Below are 21,777 nucleotides of genomic sequence, written 5' to 3' on the forward strand. Positions count from 1 at the left end.
GCTGGCTATTAGTCAGAACATCACCACACATCCGGTACTAGTCATGGACATACCTCAGCCGCCGCGTGCAGCGACCCCGTCACCCCCATCGGGGGATGAGGAGACCAAGACACCGGAGCCCACCGTCGGGTACGAGCCTTTCCAGAGATTGCGACGGCTGCCCGGGCTTTCCCTGTCGGACTATGTGAGGGCTCAACGAGCCGAATGGAAACGAGTTTTGCACCCGGAGTGAAGTGCCCTGATCGGCTTGTTTGAAGACCGGCGTTCTTTTGAACCGGCAGAACTTTACTGTTAATCACCGTTCAAGTTGTTAAGCCCGGAGAGAGCCTGCTGCTGGACTGAGCCAGGGGCTCCTCCGCGTCGTTAAAGAAGAAGAAGTTATGTTTCTCGAGTTGTGTTCCGGCTGTTTAACATCTAAGACCGGGAGTGCTGCAAAAGCCTCCGGGCAGAAACTCCACTAAGACCGGGAGTGCTTGCCAACGGCCTCCGGGCACGACTAAGACCGGGAGCTTCCAGGACGAACTCCGGGCGCTGGACTGGTGCGCCCCTTGCGGTTGCACAAAGGTGACCTTGCTTGCAGTTTTATGGAAATGATGTTGTTTTTCTCTATGTGTAGTTTTAGATTTATGCCTTGCCGGGAGGCTCAGGCTTTAAGAGGGGAGGTATGTAAGGGGTGGGCAGACCCCTTACAAAGGAAGCATAGTCTACCCGGAATGCTGTTAATAATAAAAATGTTTTTATTATTATTATTGTATTGTTGTAGTGGGTCCCCCTAGTGGCCGGGTGGGACGGCTGTCCCCACAGTGGAGAGGAGGAGCCGGCAGCAGAAAGGGGAGGGAGGAGTACAGTTGTTAGAAAAAGTGCGAGTTAGAAGACAGTGTGTGTCCGGGACGGGAGAAGGAAAGCAGAGCCGGGGCAGAGTGTGGGAGCTGGAAGAACAGGGAAGCCGGAGAGAACAGGAGCGGGCGGAATCTCAAGAGCGAAGCAGACCGGTGTGGGTCCGGTTTGTGGGTAGCCATAGTGGGAGCCGGGTGAAGCAGAGTAGCCGGGCACATCCCCACTGGAGAGGACGTCAGGGCAGGCTTCCCCCAGCTAAGGAAAAAACGTGAAGTCATCTGCAACTGCCGGTTTATTTTGGAAAATAAAGAATGTCTTTTATTTGCACCAAAGCACGCCTGGAGAGTATTTATACGTCGGACGACATCTGCACCACCACACTCTGCCCCACCAAGACATCTCCTGTCACGATAGTGATGGCGGAGCCAGGGGTAAGCCTGATAGCAAGGGCCACGACTACAAGCCCGGGGGCTCCCCTGGCACTCCGTTACACATTTGTCACCAAAAGCCCCTTCTCCCACAGCCAGTATGTGGAAGAAGGTGCTTTGGTCAAATGAGACCTGTTATGTCTAAGGATCCGCTCCGGTGAGTCTGTGTTTTGTGGTAAGCTTCCTTTTCCACTGAGTAGGTTCACTCTTTGTCAAATGTGTTTATTGTCTTTTACCCTTGCTAAGTCTTTAGGCTAGCAAGTGTTTCTATTTGTTTATTTTACCTCCCAATCACCTTATGGGTGCGGTTATTTCTTCCTTCCCCTTGCTGATCTTTTCTGCTGGTGATAATCTAAAGTGGATCTCGCTTGGAAGTCCAGCCATATGGCCGTTTGTTTATGCAGCAATTATGGTAGAAGTTATAGCAGAATTGATTTGGTGCAAATGTAAAAGGAATACTATTACTATAATAAAGTGCTGTACGCTTGTATAACATGCATCTTATATCATTACTATTGCTAGAATTATTGCTACAGGAAAAACTTCACTATAACGCACCGCTGCTACTAGTTCACCTGCACTTTACATGGCTATTAGTTTGGTTCTCCATCATCCTCTTTTTATTATGTATTTTTTATTGTACGTTCATTTTTCAATAAAGAAACTTCCTTTGTAACATATTGTTCGTTTCTAGGTTTAATAAAATAAGTCTGAATAGAAATGGTAGATGTGCACAATGTTTCCTCTGAGCTTTCTATTAGTGTAAGCTGGTACTAGATATAGGAGGAATAGTGTTTCTGTAGTGCTTTACCATTGCATATACATATATATGACCTTTACGCCATATTCACACATCTGGTTGTCACTGCCCAAGCACAGAGCGGCTGTGGTTGTCCTGACATAAAGTCAATGGCCTCATAGCAGTGAGTTGGGGTCAGGAGGATCCGCTGCCGCTCAGTGACAGACACAGCGGTGATCAAGCCTTAGTGACCACATGAGAGATTCAGAGAACATTATATTCATACAGGTGAGATCTTCTGAATTAGGTGACCCCCTGTAACTAATATTATATAGGATACATTTACAATAAAGGGGATTTCTCACAAAGGCAACTTTAAGCTCCATGATGTCCGGGTGTAACTCTTTTCCCTCCTTTATTGTCCATTTAATCTCTGTCTGTTGTACTGCTAACATACAAGCATGACCTGATGAAGACATCTGTCCCATACTGAAACGCGTCACCCCTATTCTTTTAATGACTTCTTATGATGATATTTTTCCTGTCTATCATACTCAGCAGCGCTTTTATTACCCCCTTACATTAATTTTTTATACTATTTACATTACAATATACAAGCTAAGTGATGAGTGGTGTAAAAAAAATATAAAAAAATAAATAAATTAATTTAAATTATTGTTTTTGTATTTGAAAAGTTTTATTTTGGAGTTTTATGCGCTCAAATGGATACTAATAAATGATAAAGAGACTTAATAATAACTGTTGAAGAACACAGACCTCACAGCCAGGCTCAAGTCACTGTGATGTCATGTGACCTTTAGAATGTGATGATGTCACAATGCCCCTGTGATGTCATGGAACAATCATCAGAATGTCGCTGCAGCCTGAATATCGTCCATTTGTTTTCATCACTTAGTGAGTGAAGGCGATTTTTACTTGCGCTTAGCAAATTTTGGTTTTATATAAAATATAATACCGATTACTAGAAGGCCTGTTAGAAGAGCAGTTCCAGGCGCCATCCGGGAGCGCTCCAGAGGTGGACAGGACCTTCCTCAGCCCAGAATTTCATCTATGGAGCTGAGAATGGAGAGTTTGAGGAAGAGAAAGGGAGAAAGCATAGATGAGGTGCCAAAAAAAAGGAAAATAGAAACATCAGAGGATGAAAAAGATGGCACCAACCAAAGCCTTATCAAGGCTTCAAAGAGACCTGGAAGCCCGATACAGGAGAGTATCGTGAGCAAAAGGAAAAGGGGAGAAGCGATGGAGGAAAAAGCTGATGATGGATCCAGCGTCTCCCCCAAAGCTGACACTGAGCAACTGTCAGGTGAGTGCAGATCTAAGACCCCAAGAGCCAACAGCCCCTAATGTAGTAATTGACAGGATTGTGAACCTTTAGAATACCCCAACTATTGTGATTTTTGTGCCTTTTCTCGTTGATACCCCCCTAATATTGTTCTACCCCATGTTATAATTGCTATAGGAGGCCACATTAGCATTATATAGGAATAATACATCTTATTTCTCCTCTCTCCATTAGGGACAACCCCAGCTGAATCCCCCATCATTGTGACTGGACTCAAGAGCTTCACCTTCCATAAAACCATTGGACAAGGCGGATTTGGTAAAGTAAGTATTAGGAATTGTGGTGACATTTTCTTCATGTGTGTGATGTGGAGCAGTAATATGGCTCTAGGACCATTACTGCTTCACATTTTCTCCTCCTGTCTCATGGCAGGACAGGCCTTTCATCCAGTTCTAATGCTCTGTATCCTCCAGGTCATGTTGGCCACACATAAGGCCTGCCAAAAACAAGTGGCAGTGAAGATGGTGGAGAAGAGGTTCATAATTGAAGAGTCAAGAGACACAATCCTGATAGAGCGACAAGTCCTGGAGATGACTAGGAAGAGTCCATTCATTACTCGGGCTTTTTCCACCTTCCAGTCCCAGGTAAGAGGCTGATGATCTAACAGCTTTGAGTCTTCTATATATTCTATCAAGGCCAGATCTATATGGCCATCTGTGTGCAACGTTCTTCTAGGTCACTACCATAATATTACATGCTCTGATATACATCTTTCCCTCAGCACCCAGCTTTTCCATGCTATCAGAGCAAAGCACCGGAAAGCTTGGTGCTGAGGGAAAGATGTATAGCAGAGCCTTTTTCCCTCAGCACAAATCTTTCCCATCCTAAGCTTTTATCTTTGTCCCTCTCGTATATAACTTTCCAAATACTATAATGGCCCTTCAAATACTATAATGGCCCCCACAAAGCCTTCCATAAAGTATAATGGGTCCCACATAACCCTTCATATATTATAATGCACCCTCATAGTCCTCCAAGTTTTATAATGCTCCCCCATAATTCTTCAAATATATTATGCAGCCCCCATATCATTTAATGCTCCCTTTTAGACTCATTGTATTATAATGCCCCCATATAGCCTATGTATAAGGTGTCCATCATATTATACTATGTAGGCCCCATACCATTGAATGCACTCCCATGAGCCTCTGCCCACCGTGTACTCAATGATAAAAAATAAACAAGTCCTCACCTCTCCTCATTCCCCCGCTGCTCCGTCTTCACCTCTCCTTGTTACCCCACTGCACCGGTCAGTGTCTCTGCAGTCTTAGTGAGACTCAGCCGTACTGAGATGTCGACGGCAGGCTAAGGGCGAGAATGATGAAGGATGGAGAGGAGTGCTCTGCTCCATCCTTCGTCATTATTTCGTGCAATGATAGGCAAGGACGCTGGCACCGGGCCCCCCTGACTCACAGGCCCCATAGCGACTGCATGGTCTGCTATTACAGTGCAGCTCCTTTCTCACAGAGAGGAGACGGCTGCTGCTTTCTCTGCATGGTGGTCGCCGGACCAGGTCGCAATTGTGATCTCTGTGACCGCTATCATTACGCCCCTGGCTCTGAGTATTCTATATATTCTATCAATGCCTGTCTATATGGCCATCTGTGTGCAATGTTCTTCTAGGTCACTACCATAGTATTATATGTATTATAACATTACCACCAGTGCTCTTTATCTAGACTATACCAGTAACACCTATTATCTCCTCTGTTTTATCATAGGACTATGTGTTCTTCGTCATGGAATATCTCAGTGGAGGAGACCTTAGACAATTCCTGAAACGCAATGCCCCACTTCCCATTCCAGCCACCAGGTAAGACAGAACATGGATACATTAGATGAAGATGATCGTTGTTAAGAACATTCCGGCTTTATGTCATTATTAGTCTCGTAGTTTAGTGGTTGAAATGATGGATGTTGTTTCCTTTATCATTTTTTCTCATTAGATTTATTGCCGCTGAGCTGATCTGTGGGCTGCAGTTTCTCCACTCCAGAGGCATCATACACAGGTAGGTGCAGCAAGTCTTCTGTGTAGACTTGGTATAAACACTTCTATACCCTCATCCTCATGCCCCCTGTAGACACTTGATATTTCAGGCCAGAACACATCATCAACCCGGCTAATATAACAATTATCACATTTTATAAACTCTTTCCTTTATCAGAGACCTAAAACCAGAGAACATTTTACTGGACAGCACCGGTCACTTGAAGATTGCTGATTTCGGTCTTGCCGCAATGAACATCTTTGGCGATACAAAGACTTCAGATTGTGTTGGAACCTATATATACATGGCTCCTGAGGTGAGGAATTATCTACATGTTCCTGAGTTATCCCTGTGTACAAGGCTGGACATCTCCATGTCTTCTGCTGGCTGAACAATGCTCTTATTGTCTTTTTCATGTCTTCACAGATTTTTCTACAGAAGCCCTACAACACAGCAGTGGACTGGTTCTCTGCTGGTGTGGTGTTATATGAGATGGCTATTGGTGGACATCCATTCTATAAAGGTAAATCTGATTGGACCACCATTATGGCAATAGTCAAAGATGAACCATTCTTCCCAAAGAAATTGGACCCCCAACTCAAAGCCATCATTAAGGGGGTGAGTATAAAGACACATCTCAGTAATTGAGTGGATATATGTAATGAAATACACAATGAAAATGGAGGATGACTAGAGACTGAATAATCTTCTTTATTATACCTTCCCAGCTCCTGGATAAGTCACCAGAAAGTCGGCAAAAATTTGTGGATAATATCAGGGATCATCCATTCTTTACAGAGATTAACTGGACAGATATAGAGGAAGCCAGAGCATGTCCACCATTCCAGCTACCCCCTGTAAGTAAATGTCCCAGAGAGGATGGTGGCACAAGTACATTTCTGATGTGTTTCTTCTTTATGAACACTGATTCTTGTATCTTCCCTCCGCAGCAAGAAGTGATGACATTATGTAAAATGAATCCTGTCCCGTCCTTCATCAAACCCATGAGACCACCAATAGCTGAAGAAGATCAACAACTCTTCTGTGGATTCACATTTGCTAGTGATGGATGGAAGGTCATAAAACCGATACCAAAACCTGCAAAAACCCATCGCAGGTGAGTCAGTTTAAATGGGATGGGGATAGAGGGGTTTCATAGGCCCCTCCATAACTTTATGGATCTGTCAACAGAGTCTAATGTGGAATCCATTTGCTTTTAAACTGCAGGTGGTTTCCCCTCAGGACAGCCCCATTTCATGTGTCTTATTGGGACATAAGAATCCTTTCTAACCTATTATCTCTCCCGACAGGACATTTGGCAGTATTGTGAGGGACGCCTTACACAGGATCTGGAGGAGGGTAAAACCCTGGAAGTGAACAGCTCTAAGAACCGCTGTTCACGGTTCCTATTCCACCAGCACTAGGAGTATCCAAAGGGCCGTGACCTGCAGTGCAGCCATATCCACTCCTCTGCCCCACCATAATCAGGGCTAGGGGTTGTTGCTGCATCTGCAGTGTCTGAATACAAGAAGAAGCTGGAGACCATGAAAATCCTACCAGGAGTCAATAATATGACCGTGCACCAGCATTTCACAAAAACATGTTGCCTTGTGCCCACAGGAAAGGGCACTTATCCATAGGCCATGGAGCTGTGGACCATGACAATCCTACCAGGAGTCAATAATATGACCGTGGACCAGCACTACAAGACAACATGCTGACTTGTGACCCCAGGGAAGGGCTCTTATCCTTAAGCCATGGAGCTGTACACCATGAAAATCCTACCAGGAGTTAATAATATGACCGTGGACCAGCATTTCACGACAAAATGTTGCCTTGTGCCCACAGTAAAGGGCACTTATCCTTAGACCATGGAGCTGTAGACCATGAAAATCCTACCAGGAGTCAATAATATGACCGTGGACCAGCATTTCACGACAACATGTTGCCTTGTGCCCACAGTAAAGGGCACTTATCCGTCGGCCATGGAGCTGTAGACCATGACAATCCTACCAGGAGTCAATAATATGACCGTGGACCAGCACTACAAGACAACATGCTGACTTGTGACCCCAGGGAAGGGCTCTTATCCTTAGGCCACGGAGCTGTACACCATGAAAATCCTACCAGGAGTCAATAATATGACCGTGAACCAGCATTTCCCGACAACATGTTGCCTTGTGCCCACAGGAAAGAGCACTTATCCGTAGGCCATGGAGCTGTAGAACATGACAATCCTACCAGGAGTCAATAATATGACCGTGGACCAGCACTACTAGACAACATGTTGCCTTGTGCCCACAGTAAAGGGCACTTATCCTTAGGCCATGGAGCTGTAGACCATGATAATCCTACCAGGAGTCAATAATATGACCGTGAACCAGCACTACAAAACAACATGTTGACTTGTGATCCCAAGGAAGGGCACTTATCCTTAGGCCATGGAGCTGTACACCATGAAAATCCTACCAGGAGTCAATAATATGACCGTGGACCAGCACTACAAGACAACATGTTGCCTTGTGCCCCCAGGGAAGGGCACTTATCCGTAGGCCATGGCTCCCTAGAGGTTTCCCCCACAGGGGGTTTTTCCTCTCCTGAGTGCCGATGGATAAATACAACAAGAAAATGGCAACTTATAGTCTTTTTGGCCTCGGTGGAGCTCACACGATTAGTGACAGAGAGGAACCTAAGATTTTAAAAAGATATTTAACAGCAATAAACAAAACAATTCACCATCATGTGCTAGTAGTAGTAGTAGATTTATTTTATATCTTCATGGATAAGTATTTTACATTCCACCCCTTAAGAGCACAGGGTGCATGTAATGTTGTCACGCTCCCCAGGTCCCCTGTCCAGCTCCCCGGCTCCCCTGCCACGCTCCCCGGCTTCCCTGGCTCGCTCCCCGGCTCTTCTGTCCGGCGTCCCCCGCTCCACAGCCTCCAGGCCTCCTCACCTAGGATCCCCAGGCGTCCCGGTCCCCGCTCCCAGCGTCCGCTGTCAGCTTCGCTCCAGCCCGGCTCCCCTGCCTCCTGTTCGCCGCTCCCTGCCCTGGCTTCTGGCACCCGGGCCTCGCGCATGCGCATTAGGGCGCGCGCGCGGTCATTGACCCTTTCTTAAAGGGCCAGCGTCCACAGACAGGATATTGAACACACAGGTACAGGGTATAAAGGGGTTTAATGTCCAAGTGGGCGGGGCCTGTTCTTCGTGTTTCCTAAGCTAGGAGTCAGGTCTCCTTGTCTCTGTGATATACTCACCTCTCTCTCTTCTAGAGCCGCTCCTGCCTCGCCATCCGGTCCTGCCGATTCCCGAACCCCGCACGCTGACTATCTGCCATCCCGTCAGTCCGTACCATCTTTGATCCCTGTGGTGACCCGTCCTCTCGCTCCATCAGTTCCGGACTCTGCCTGACAACATCTTGGCCTCCGAACCTGAGCTCCGTCACCCGGACTACCATCTGTGACTCCGTGGTCCCAGGGACTTCTACATTCCACTATTTTGCACGGACTATCCTGCTACCTGTAGTGCTCCGGCTACCGGACCCCTTGCCTTCAGTGAGGAGTTCGGCCCAGTGGATCCACCGCCTGGGTCTGCCCGTCCACCTGGCCCTAACAGTAAGAACAGGCCATGGATCCCGCCGAAGCACTAGCGGCCTTGCAGGAGGAACTCACACGCCAGCGTGAGACCCAGACCCGCATGCTGAACTTTATGTCTTCTGTGGACGCCCGCCTGAACACGCTACAAGCGTCGGTCACATCTTCAGCATCTCGAGCTTCCACTGGACAATCCACGGCCCCAGCTCCCGTGGCAGCCTCCTCGGATGCTTCCAGGCTTCGTCTGGCCCCACCACCCCGGTACGCCGGAGATCCCAAGACCTGCAGGGGATTCATAAACCAATGCTCCCTCCATTTCAAGCAGCTGCCACATTTGTTTGCTTCCGACCAAGCCAAGGTCGCGTTCATGATGTCCCATCTAGAGGGTGAGGCACTGGCGTGGATGAACCCCTTGTGGGAGAAGGAGGACCCTGTGACCACTAACATACAGGAGTTCCTGCAGGCATTTCGTGGCACCTTTGATGAGCCCGGACGCGCCTCCGCGTCTGCCTCATCTCTCCTCCGGTTACGTCAGGGGACTCTGACGGTGGGTCAATATGCCATCCGTTTTCGCACCTTGGCTTCGGAACTCGGGTGGAACAATGAGGCTCTAACTGCCGCCTTCTGGGAAGGTCTCTCGGGTCGAATTAAAGATGAGCTGGCTGGTCGTGACGTGCCGTCCACCCTGGATGCCCTGATTGCCCTAGCAACTCGAGTGGACATTCGCTTTCAGGAACGATCCAAAGAGGTGTCCCGTGAGAGACGTCCGATACGGCATTCCTCTCCTCCGCAGAAGCCCGCCGTACTTCAGTCAACGGCATCTGGTGTCTCCGTCCACGAGCCCATGCAGATCGACCGTTTGCGGCAGTCTGAACAACGCCGAGCAGAACGACTCGCCAAGGGCCTCTGCTTCTACTGCGGAGAGGGCACACACCTTCTACGCTCCTGTCCAGAGAGGCCGGGAAACTCCAAAGCCTAGGGTTGGTAGGAGAGGCCACCCTAGGTGCTGGGACTCTCTCAGACCCGGTTACGTGGACTGTTCAAGTGACAACGGGAGAGACGCGGTTCACGGCCGAGGCATACCTCGATTCCGGGGCAGCAGGCAATTTCATCCAGCAGGCCACGGTGGACAAGTACCAGGTGCCTGTTACTCCACTCGACAAACCCCTCGTGATTGCCTCTGTGGATGGGAGACCCCTCTCTGACACCATCTCGTGGATCACCAAGCCGGTGGAACTACGTATCGGTGCCCTGCACACCGAGAACATCGCTCTCTATGTCCTCCCACACATGTCTCATCAAATCTTGCTGGGACTCCCCTGGTTGCGGACACACGAACCCTCAGTCAGCTGGGGTACTGGTGAAATCACCCGATGGGGCTCCTCTTGCCACGAGAACTGTCTGAAGACCATACAACCCATCCGACGACCTCCGGTTCCAGAGTCCCTACCGGGACTGCCCTCGGCCTATTGGTCCTTCGCGGACGTCTTTGACAAAAAGGAGATTCGGAGATCCTCCTCTCCTGCTGGAGCAGGCTTCTTCTTCGTTAAGAAGAAAGAAGGCGACCTACGCCCATGCATAGACTACCGGGGATTGAACCAAATCACCGTGAAAAATAAGTACCCCCTGCCGCTCATCCCCGAATTGTTTGATCGGCTTAGAGGAGCTCGTGTGTTCACCAAGTTGGATCTTCGGGGTGCCTACAACCTGGTCCGCATCCGCTCAGGGGACGAATGGAAGACCGCGTTCAATACTCGCGATGGGCACTATGAATACTGTGTGATGCCCTTCGGCCTGTGTAACGCACCAGCAGTCTTTCAGGAATTGGTGAACGACGTGTTCCGAGACCTTCTCTACGTCTGTGTGGTGGTGTATCTTGATGACATCCTGGTCTTTTCTCCGGACCTCCAGACCCACAGAGAGAACGTGCAGCTGGTACTACAAAGACTGAGGGAGAATCGTCTGTACGCCAAGTACGAGAAGTGTGTCTTCGAGCAGTCTTCTCTTCCCTTCCTGGGTTACGTAATCTCCGATACCGGCCTGCAGATGGATCCGGAGAAGGTCTCTTCCATTCTCAACTGGCCCCCTCCTTCTGGACTGAAGGCAATCCAACGCTTTCTGGGATTCGCAAACTGTTACCGTCAGTTCATCCCTCACTTCTCTGCTCTGACTGCACCTCTCTCCGCCTTGACCAAGAAGGGGGCTAATCCAAAGGACTGGTCACCTGCGGCCGATGCCGCGTTTGCCTCCCTGAAGCGGGCATTTGCTTCCTCCCCTGTGCTCCACCGTCCGGAGTTAAACCGACAGTTCACCTTGGAGGTGGATGCCTCCTCGGGAGCCGGAGCAGTGCTCATGCAGAAGTCCTCCTCCGGGAAGATGGTTACTTGCGGTTTCTTCTCCAAGAGCTTCTCTGCGCCTGAACGCAACTACACCATCGGTGACCGAGAGCTATTGGCAGTCAAACTGGCTCTGGAGGAATGGCGCTACCTTCTGGAGGGAGCAGTGTACCCCGTGATCATTTACACGGACCACAAGAACCTGGAATACCTGCGGTCTGCTCAGCGACTGAACCCACGGCAAGCCAGGTGGTCCTTGTTCTTTGCCAGGTTCGATTTCCAGCTCCATTTCCGACCCGCGGACAAGAATGTACGCGCAGATGCCTTGTCCAGGTCATTCATGCCCATGGAGCAGGAGGAGGAGACATCCCAGCCCATCATCTGCCCTAGTAAAATCATTCCGGTGGCTCCTGTCACCCTGGCCCAGATACCGCCCGGGAAGACCTATGTCTCTGAAACCGACAGACAAAAAGTGTTGCACTGGGGCCATGCCTCGAAAACAGCCGGCCATGCTGGTCAGAAGAGAACATGGAGTACAATTGTACGTCACTACTGGTGGCCATCCCTTCGCACAGACGTCGCTTCTTTTGTCTCAGCCTGCTCCTCTTGTGCCAGGAATAAGACGCCCAAACATCTGCCATATGGCCGTCTTCTGCCTCTGCCTATACCCTCTGTTCCGTGGCAACACATTGCAGTGGACTTTATTACGGACTTGCCCCTGTCCTCCGGACACACAGTCATATGGGTCGTGGTGGATCGGTTCTCCAAAATGGCTCATTTCGTCCCTATGGCAGGACTGCCCGCAGCCCAGGAACTCGCTGACGCCTACATACAGCACATCTTCCGGTTGCACGGCTTTCCATCACACATTGTGTCCGACAGAGGAACTCAGTTTACCTCCCGCTTCTGGAGGGCCCTCTGCAAACATCTGGGAGTGACTCTGGACTTTTCTTCAGCCTACCATCCTCAGTCGAATGGCCAAGTGGAACGAGTCAATCAGATCTTGACCTCCTTCTTACGTCACTACGTCAACGCCCATCACGACGACTGGTCCACGCTTCTTCCTTGGGCTGAATTCTCCCATAACCACTACCACGTCAGTGAGTCCTCCTCCAGCTCCCCCTTCCATGTCGTTTACGGACTTCAGCCTTCCGTCCCATTACCTGTATCATCTTACTCGGATATCCCTGCTGCTGATGCTGTAGCACGTGACTTTGCAACAATTTGGGACTCTGTCAAGACGTCCCTTGGACGTGCTTCCCTTCGGATGAAGAGACACGCAGACAAGAGGCGTCTGGATCCCCCGTGTTTCTCTCCAGGAGATCTGGTCTGGCTTGCCTCCAAGTATGTCCGATTGAAGCTACCATCTTACAAGCTGGGTCCTCGCTACATCGGGCCGTTTAAAGTCCTCAGCAAAATAAATGAGGTCTCCTACAAGCTGCAGCTCCCGGCCACGATGAGGATACCCAACTCCTTCCACGTCTCCCTGCTCAAGCCGGTTGTCCTTGGTCCCTTCTCCGCTGCTGCCAGTTCGGCTCCTCCTCCTATTGCCGATGACGACATCTATGCGGTAAGGGATATCGTGGCCATGAAAACCGTACGGGGCCGGCAGTTCTTCTTGGTGGACTGGGCAGGGTATGGTCCTGAGGATAGGTCCTGGGAACCCCGGGAGAATGTGGGTACTCCTCTGATACGTGCCTTCCTGTCCCGGTTGCGGGGAGGGGGGGCGTGTACTGTCACGCTCCCCGGGTCCCCTGTCCAGCTCCCCGGCTCCCCTGCCACGCTCCCCGGCTTCCCTGGCTCGCTCCCCGGCTCCTCTGTCCGGCGTCCCCCGCTCCACAGCCTCCAGGCCTCCTCACCTAGGATCCCCAGGCGTCCCGGTCCCCGCTCCCAGTGTCCGCTGTCAGCTTCGCTCCAGCCCGGCTCCCCTGCCTCCTGTTCGCCGCTCCCTGCCCTGGCTTCTGGCACCCGGGCCTCGCGCATGCGCATTAGGGCGCGCGCGCGGTCATTAACCCTTTCTTAAAGGGCCAGCGTCCACAGACAGGATATTGAACACACAGGTACAGGGTATAAAGGGGTTTAATGTCCAAGTGGGCGGGGCCTGTTCGTCGTGTTTCCTAAGCTAGGAGTCAGGTCTCCTTGTCTCTGTGATATACTCACCTCTCTCTCTTCTAGAGCCGCTCCTGCCTCGCCATCCGGTCCTGCCGATTCCCGAACCCCGCACGCTGACTATCTGCCATCCCGTCAGTCCGTACCATCTTTGATCCCTGTGGTGACCCGTCCTCTCGCTCCATCAGTTCCGGACTCTGCCTGACAACATCTTGTCCTCCGAACCTGAGCTCCGTCACCCGGACTACCATCTGTGACTCCGTGGTCCCAGGGACTTCTACAGTCCACTATTTTGCACGGACTATCCTGCTACCTGTAGTGCTCCGGCTACCGGACCCCTTGCCTTCAGTGAGGAGTTCGGCCCAGTGGATCCACCTCCTGGGTCTGCCCGTCCACCTGGCCCTAACAAATGTGGTGGTAACTTGTATCCACTTTTCACTGATACCATTTTGGATTATATCAAACTGTCTGGTCAATTTTTAAATCTGTTTTTGGAGGGGTGAAGGAAGGAAGAAATGATTTTCTGGTGTTTTGGGGGGGTTTTCATTTGTGCAGGAGAGATAATATGTAAGTGCTATAGTTTTAAGTGGTTACAGGTACAGCAATTCCAGCTATTATAGATAAAGGTGTACAGTGCAGATACACGTCAGGCTGAGCTCCTGGTGACTATCGCTCACTGCTTCACTCTTCCTGGCTAAAGTTTTGAAAAATGTCTTCCATTATTCTGTTTTATTCATAACAGGTTGTCACGCTCCCCGGGTCCTCGGCTCCCCTCCCCGGGTCCTCAGCTCCGCTCCCCGGCTCACCTGCCACGCTCCCCTCGTCCCAGCCTCCGGTGCCCGTCCTCCATAGGTCCTCTGGTCGCCGATCCCGGCGTCCGACATCTTCCCAGGCCCTGGCCGGCTCTCCTGCGTCCTCCTCGCAGCCTCCTTCCCTGGCTTCTGGCACCCGCGCCGCGCGCATGCGCATTAGGGCACGCGCGCGGTCACTGACCCTTTCTTAAAGGGCCAGCGTCCAGTAACAGGAAATGAGGTTAGTCAGGTTCAGGGTATAAAGGGGGTTCTTGTCCAAGGGGGCGGGGCCTGATCTTCGTGTTCCCTGAGCTAGGAGTCAGGTCTCCTGGTGTTTATGTGCCTGTACTCACCTATCTCTCTTTGTAGAGCCGTACCTGCCTCGCCATCCAGTCTGCCGTATCCCGAACCCCGCACGCTGTCCGTCTGCCATCCGACAGCACCTGCCATCTCGGATCCCTGCGGTGACCCGTCATCTTGCTCCAGAGGTTCCGGACTCCGCCTGATATCATCTCGGCCTCCGAACCTGAGCTACGTCACCAAGACTACCTTCTGTGACTCCGTGGTCCCAGGGACTCCTCCGCTGTCTTCACTTGCACGGACTATCCTGCTGCCCTTCAGTGCTTCAGCTGCCGGACTCCCTACCTCCATCTTAGAGTTCGGTCCAGTGGATCCACCTCCTGGGTCTGCCCGACCGCCCGGCCGTGACAGTAAGATCAGGCCCCGGATCCCGCTGCTGCACTAATGGCCCTGCAAGAGGAACTCCAACGCCAGCGTGAAGTCCAGACCCGCATGCTGCAATTCATGACCTCCGTGGACACCCGCCTGTACACATTACAAGCATCAATGACGCCTGCGGCACCCAGGTCCCCCGCCAGGCAAGCCATGGCTCCCGTACCTGTGGCAGCCTCTTCAGATGCTTCCCGACTCCGTTTGGCGTCACCTCCTCGGTATGCTGGAGATCCCAAGACCTGCAGGGGCTTCATAAACCAATGTTCCCTTCACTTCACGCAGCTGCCACATCTGTTCGCCTCTGACCAAGCCAAGGTCGCCTTTATAATGTCCCACCTAGAGGGCGAGGCGCTGGCGTGGATGAACCCCTTGTGGGAGAAGGAGGACCCCATGACCAAGGATCTCCAACAGTTCCTACAGGCCTTCCGCAGTACCTTTGACGAGCCAGGACGCGCCTCTGCCTCTGCTTCATCACTCCTCCGCCTACGTCAAGGGACACTGACGGTGGGTCAATACGCCATCCGTTTCCGCACTTTGGCTTCAGAACTCGGGTGGAATAATGAGGCCCTAACAGCCGCCTTCTGGGAAGGACTCTCGAGTCGCATCAAGGATGAGTTGGCGGGTCGGGACGTGCCCTCCACCCTAGATGCACTGATCGCCCTAGCAACTCGTGTGGACATACGTTTTCAGGAGCGCTCCAAAGAGCTATCTCGGGAGAGACGCCCGGTACGGCATTCTCCTCCTCCGCAGAAGTCCTCCGTTCCTCAGTCATCAACAGCTGGGATTCCCGTCCACGAGCCCATGCAGATCGACCGAGTGCGGCAGTCTGAACGACGTCGAGCAGAGCGGCTCGCCCAGGGCCTCTGCTTTTACTGTGGTGAGGACACCCACCTGCTACGCTCCTGTCCAGAGAGGCCGGGAAACTCCAAAGCCTAGGGTTGGTAGGAGAGGCCACCCTAGGTGCTGGGACCCTCTCTGACCCAGTTACATGGACAGTGCAAGTGACCACGGGAGAGAAGCGGTTCACGGCTGATGCCTACCTCGATTCCGGGGCAGCAGGCAATTTCATCCAGCAGGCCACGGTGGACAAGTACCGGGTGCCTGTCATGCCACTCGACAAACCCCTAGTGATTGCCTCGGTGGATGGGAGGCCTCTCTCTGATACCATCTCCTTGATCACCAGGCCTGTCGAACTACGCATCGGTGCTCTTCACACCGAGAACATCGCTCTCTACGTTCTCCCACACATGTCCCACCAGATCCTGTTGGGACTCCCATGGTTGCGGACACATGAACCATCGGTTAGCTGGGGTACTGGCGAAGTCACCCGTTGGGGCTCTTCGTGTCATGAGAGGTGCCTAAAGTCCATACCACCCCTCCGACGACCTCCGGTTCCTGAGACCCTAACGGGGCTGCCTTCGGCCTATTGGTCCTTTGCCGATGTCTTTGACAAAAAGGAATCCGAGGTACTGCCGCCACATCGTCCATACGATTGTGCCATTGACCTGCTTCCAGGGACAACCCCACCTAGAGGACGGATATATCCTTTATCTCCAGCCGAAACCAGGGCCATGTCAGATTACATCTCAGAGAGCCTAGCAAGAGGGTTCATTCGGAGATCCTCCTCTCCTGCTGGAGCAGGTTTCTTCTTTGTCAAGAAGAAAGAGGGAGACTTACGCCCATGCATAGACTACCGGGGTCTCAATCAAATCACCGTGAAAAACAAATACCCCCTGCCGCTCATTCCCGAATTATTTGACCGGCTTAGAGGAGCTCGTGTGTTCACCAAGCTGGATCTTCGGGGTGCTTACAATCTGGTACGCATCCGCTCTGGTGACGAATGGAAAACCGCGTTTAATACGCGCGATGGACATTATGAGTACTGCGTGATGCCCTTCGGTCTGTGTAACGCTCCTGCCGTCTTCCAAGAACTGGTGAACGACGTGTTTCGGGACCTTCTCTACATCTGTGTGGTTGTTTATCTAGATGACATCCTTGTCTTCTCTCCGGACCTCCAAACCCACAGAGAAAACGTACAGCTGGTCTTACAAAGACTGAGAGAGAATCGCCTGTACGCAAAGTATGAGAAGTGTGTCTTTGAGCAGTCTTCCCTCCCCTTTCTGGGGTACATCATCTCTGATACTGGACTGCAGATGGACCCCAAGAAGGTCTCCGCCATCATCAACTGGCCTCCGCCTTCTGGACTGAAGGCAATCCAACGCTTCCTGGGATTCGCCAACTACTACCGCCAGTTTATCCCGCACTTCTCTGCCTTGACCGCTCCTCTCTCCGCTTTGACCAAAAAGGAGGCTAATCCTAAGGACTGGTCACCTGCGGCAGACGCCGCATTTTGTTCTTTGAAGCGAGCATTCGCCTCCGCCCCTGTACTCCACCGACCGGAGTTAAACCGCCAGTTCACCTTGGAGGTGGATGCCTCCTCCTCAGGAGCCGGAGCAGTGCTCATGCAAAAATCCTCCTCCGGGAAGATGGTGACCTGCGGTTTCTTCTCTAAGAGCTTCTCAGCACCCGAACGTAATTACACCATCGGTGACCGAGAACTACTGGCGGTCAAACTGGCTCTGGAGGAGTGGCGCTACCTCCTGGAAGGAGCAGTGTACCCCGTGATTATCTACACGGACCACAAAAACCTGGAATACCTGCGGTCCGCTCAGCGACTGAACCCACGGCAAGCCAGGTGGTCCTTATTCTTTGCCAGGTTTGACTTCCAGCTCCACTTCCGACCAGCGGACAAGAATGTACGCGCTGATGCCTTGTCTAGGTCTCTCATGCCCATGGAACAGGAGGAAGAGACTATCCAGCCTATCATCTCTCCTAGCAAGATTGTTCCGGTGGCTCCTGTCACTCTGGCCCAGATACCACCTGGGAAGACCTATGTCTCGGAGACCGACAGGCTAACGGTCTTACACTGGGGTCATACCTCAAAAACAGCCGGCCATGCAGGCCAGAAGAGAACATGGGGTGCGATTGTACGCCATTACTGGTGGCCATCTCTTCGCACGGACGTCGCCGCCTTTGTCTCTGCCTGCTCCTCTTGTGCCAGAAACAAGACGCCCAAACACCTCCCACATGGCCGCCTTCTGCCTCTGCCGATACCTTCGATTCCGTGGCAACACATAGCAATGGACTTTATTACGGACTTGCCATTGTCATCCGGGCACACAGTCATATGGGTCGTGGTGGACCGGTTCTCAAAAATGGCCCATTTCATTCCTATGGCTGGACTGCCCTCTGCTCAGGAACTCGCGGACGCTTTTATACAACACATCTTCCGCTTGCATGGCTTTCCATTACACATCGTATCAGACAGAGGAACTCAGTTCACCTCCCGCTTCTGGAGGGCTCTCTGTAACCATCTGGGAGTGACTCTGGACTTTTCATCTGCATACCATCCTCAGTCTAATGGCCAAGTAGAGAGGGTCAATCAAATCTTGACCTCATTTCTACGTCACTATGTTAACGCCCATCACGACGACTGGTCCGCTCTTCTACCTTGGGCTGAATTCTCCCACAACCACCACATCAGTGAGTCGTCCTCCAGCTCTCCCTTCCATGTTGTCTACGGACTTCAGCCTTCCATCCCATTGCCTGTATCCCCCTCTTCGGATGTCCCTGCTGCAGATACAGTAGCCCGTGACTTTGCCACCATTTGGGACTCTGTCAAGGTGTCTCTAGGACGTGCTTCCCTGCGGATGAAGAGACACGCAGACAAGAAACGCCTGGATCCTCCGTGTTTCTCTCCTGGAGACCTCGTCTGGCTTTCTTCCCAGTACGTCCGCCTGAAGATACCTTCATACAAGCTGGGTCCTCGCTACATTGGGCCGTTTAAAGTCCTCACCAGGATCAATGAGGTCTCCTACAAGCTGCAGCTCCCGGCCACGATGAGGATACCCAACTCGTTCCACGTCTCCCTGCTCAAGCCGGTGGTCCTTGGTCCCTTCTCCGCTGCTGCCAGTCCAGCTCCTCCACCTATTGCCGATGATGACATCTATGCGGTAAGGGATATCGTGGCCATGAAGACCGTACGAGGTCGGCAGTTCTTCCTGGTGGACTGGGCAGGGTATGGTCCTGAGGATAGGTCCTGGGAGCCCAGGGAGAACGTAGGCACTCCTCTTATCCGTGCCTTCATGTCCCGGTTGCGGGGAGGGGGGCGTGGGGGGGGGGGGTACTGTCACGCTCCCCGGGTCCTCGGCTCCCCTCCCCGGGTCCTCAGCTCCGCTCCCCGGCTCACCTGCCACGCTCCCCTCGTCCCAGCCTCCGGTGCCCGTCCTCCATAGGTCCTCTGGTCGCCGATCCCGGCGTCCGACATCTTCCCAGGCCCTGGCCGGCTCTCCTGCGTCCTCCTCGCAGCCTCCTTCCCTGGCTTCTGGCACCCGCGCCGCGCGCATGCGCATTAGGGCACGCGCGCGGTCACTGACCCTTTCTTAAAGGGCCAGCGTCCAGTAACAGGAAATGAGGTTAGTCAGGTTCAGGGTATAAAGGGGGTTCTTGTCCAAGGGGGCGGGGCCTGATCTTCGTGTTCCCTGAGCTAGGAGTCAGGTCTCCTGGTGTTTATGTGCCTGTACTCACCTATCTCTCTTTGTAGAGCCGTACCTGCCTCGCCATCCAGTCTGCCGTATCCCGAACCCCGCACGCTGTCCGTCTGCCATCCGACAGCACCTGCCATCTCGGATCCCTGCGGTGACCCGTCATCTTGCTCCAGAGGTTCCGGACTCCGCCTGATATCATCTCGGCCTCCGAACCTGAGCTACGTCACCAAGACTACCTTCTGTGACTCCGTGGTCCCAGGGACTCCTCCGCTGTCTTCACTTGCACGGACTATCCTGCTGCCCTTCAGTGCTTCAGCTGCCGGACTCCCTACCTCCATCTTAGAGTTCGGTCCAGTGGATCCACCTCCTGGGTCTGCCCGACCGCCCGGCCGTGACACAGGTCAAGCAGGGAGTAACACCTTGGTATAAATCCGCCTTCACTCCCCAGATTTCCATACGATAACACCTGTCCGTTCCTAAGGTGACACTTCCACTGGCTACCAGGTGAATGGCCTTGGCATGCTAGAAGAAGAAAAGGTTGGATCTCACTGGGTATAAATTTAATCCTTTATTTCAATGTTAAAAGTCAGTGGGAAGGAGAATGTGGGGTGCTGTAGACGATGGCGGCCGTTTGCTCGTGTCCTCGCGTTTCAACAGGTCCCAACCTCTTACCAACCTTTTCTTCTTCTAACATGATTGGAATTTGTTACGAATTTTGGTTTGAGCACCACTGAGGGTGTTACACTCCCACAGACAGCCTAACAGGCACAATAACAGAACACATTCTTTTCAGACCATGAAAATCCTACCAGGAGTCAATAATATGACCGCGGACCAGCATTTCTGGATGACATGTTGCCTCGTGCCCCCAGGGAAGGGCACTTATCCTTACGCCATGGTTCCCTAGAGGTTTCCCCCACAGGGGTATTTCCTCTCCTGAGTGCCGATGGATAAACACAACACGAAAATGGCAACTTATCGTCCTCTGCCCTCGGTGGAGCTCACACCACTAGTGGTACAGAGGAACCTAAGATTATTTTTACCAGTAATAAACTGGACCATTCACCATCATATACTAGTAGATTTATTTTGTATCTCCATGGATAAGTATTGTACAGTCACTCGATTAAGAGCACAGAGTGCATGTAATGTGGTGATAACTTGTATTCACTTTTCATTGGTATTATTTTGGGTACAGCAGACATTTTGATTAATTTTAAATCTGTTTTTGGAGGGCGGGAGGAAGAAAGAAATGCCTTACTGGTGCATTGTTTGAGTTTTTTATATTATTAATTAATCACGAGAAATAATGTCTACATTTTATAGTTCTGGTTGTTACAGGTGCTTTAAAAGCAATTATTATACATAAAGGTCATATCCACAAAAACAATAAAAAACAAATACATTTAAAAAACGTTTTTTTAAAAGTTAAAAAAAAAAAGATGTTGAATTATCTTCTCTTTACTCATTTAAAAAAATAAATAAAAAGGAATATTTATTATTGTCTATAAATGTTTTACCAATCAAAATATAAAATGAATAAAATACATGATAAATGCTGTAAAGAGAACAAAAATGAAAAGCCCCCTGTGACACCAGTCACTACTAACAGACGGGCCGTGAGGGAGGATAGTGAAGAGGTTCGAGGTCAGTACCAAGAGGGATCGTAATAGACAAAGGGAAAAGACAAAAGATTAGTCCGGTCACTGTCTGAGGTCAAAGTATCAGGAAGGTAACGGCTCAATACAAAGTCAAATGGGTGAATCCAAGATCTGCAATGGAGACCAAAACTCAGAGAAACACACATCACTTGAGCAAAGTTACAATTAGCAATGGCCTGACCATTGTCAGAATGCTAATTAGCCATGTAATCACCTAGAACAGATGATAACTGGAAGAGATCCCACAGACTCAGCTCAATAGGAGGTCAGAGCTGACATCCATAATACTCATGCCTCTGCCTCAGATTGGACAATTGAGCTGTCACTCACAATCCTGACAGCTCCGCAAACCCTTGATCCCATAGGGTGGCAGAGTTGTCTTTCACAGCATTCATTGAACACTGTGAATGGTGGAATCCTGACAGTACAACCTCTTCTATGTGGGCCACCGGACCCCCAGGATTCCCAGGAAACCTACGATGGGAAGCCCTGACCAACCGATTAACCTCCTGCTTAGCCGCAACGAAAATCCTTAAAATTTGATGAAACAATTAATTTGTCCTTTCGGTCTGACCATTGGTTTCCAGGTAGTAAGCAGAGGAAAATTACAAATCAATCAGTAATTTCTTACAAAATTCTATCCAGAATTTGTA

The 21,777-nt window shown here is 51.1% G+C and overlaps 1 protein-coding gene across 1 annotated transcript; it reads left to right on the top strand.

The window, feature by feature from the left end:
* Positions 1–2,921: 2,921 nt before the first annotated feature.
* On the top strand, positions 2,922–7,251 carry LOC142282080 (protein kinase C theta type-like). The gene is made up of 10 exons (XM_075332936.1): positions 2,922–3,328; positions 3,542–3,630; positions 3,781–3,951; positions 5,089–5,180; positions 5,314–5,376; positions 5,533–5,671; positions 5,782–5,973; positions 6,084–6,212; positions 6,306–6,472; positions 6,666–7,251. Exons 1-10 carry the CDS (start codon positions 3,076–3,078, stop codon positions 6,730–6,732), a joined length of 1,362 nt encoding a protein of 453 aa, XP_075189051.1. The 5' UTR covers positions 2,922–3,075; the 3' UTR covers positions 6,733–7,251.
* The last annotated feature ends 14,526 nt before the right edge of the window (positions 7,252–21,777 follow it).

This window comes from Anomaloglossus baeobatrachus, chromosome 2, assembly GCF_048569485.1.
Source record: "Anomaloglossus baeobatrachus isolate aAnoBae1 chromosome 2, aAnoBae1.hap1, whole genome shotgun sequence".
Classification (NCBI taxonomy): Eukaryota; Metazoa; Chordata; class Amphibia; order Anura; family Aromobatidae; genus Anomaloglossus; species Anomaloglossus baeobatrachus.

Coding starts and splice junctions, on each gene's coding strand:
- LOC142282080 (XM_075332936.1), top strand. CDS start 3,076: ATGGAGCTGAGAATGGAGAGTTTGAGGAAGAGAAAGGGAGAAAGCATA. Junction 5,672..5,781: donor ATATATACATGGCTCCTGAG/GTGAGGAATTAT, acceptor ATGTCTTCACAG/ATTTTTCTACAGAAGCCCTA. Junction 6,473..6,665: donor CCTGCAAAAACCCATCGCAG/GTGAGTCAGTTT, acceptor CTCTCCCGACAG/GACATTTGGCAGTATTGTGA.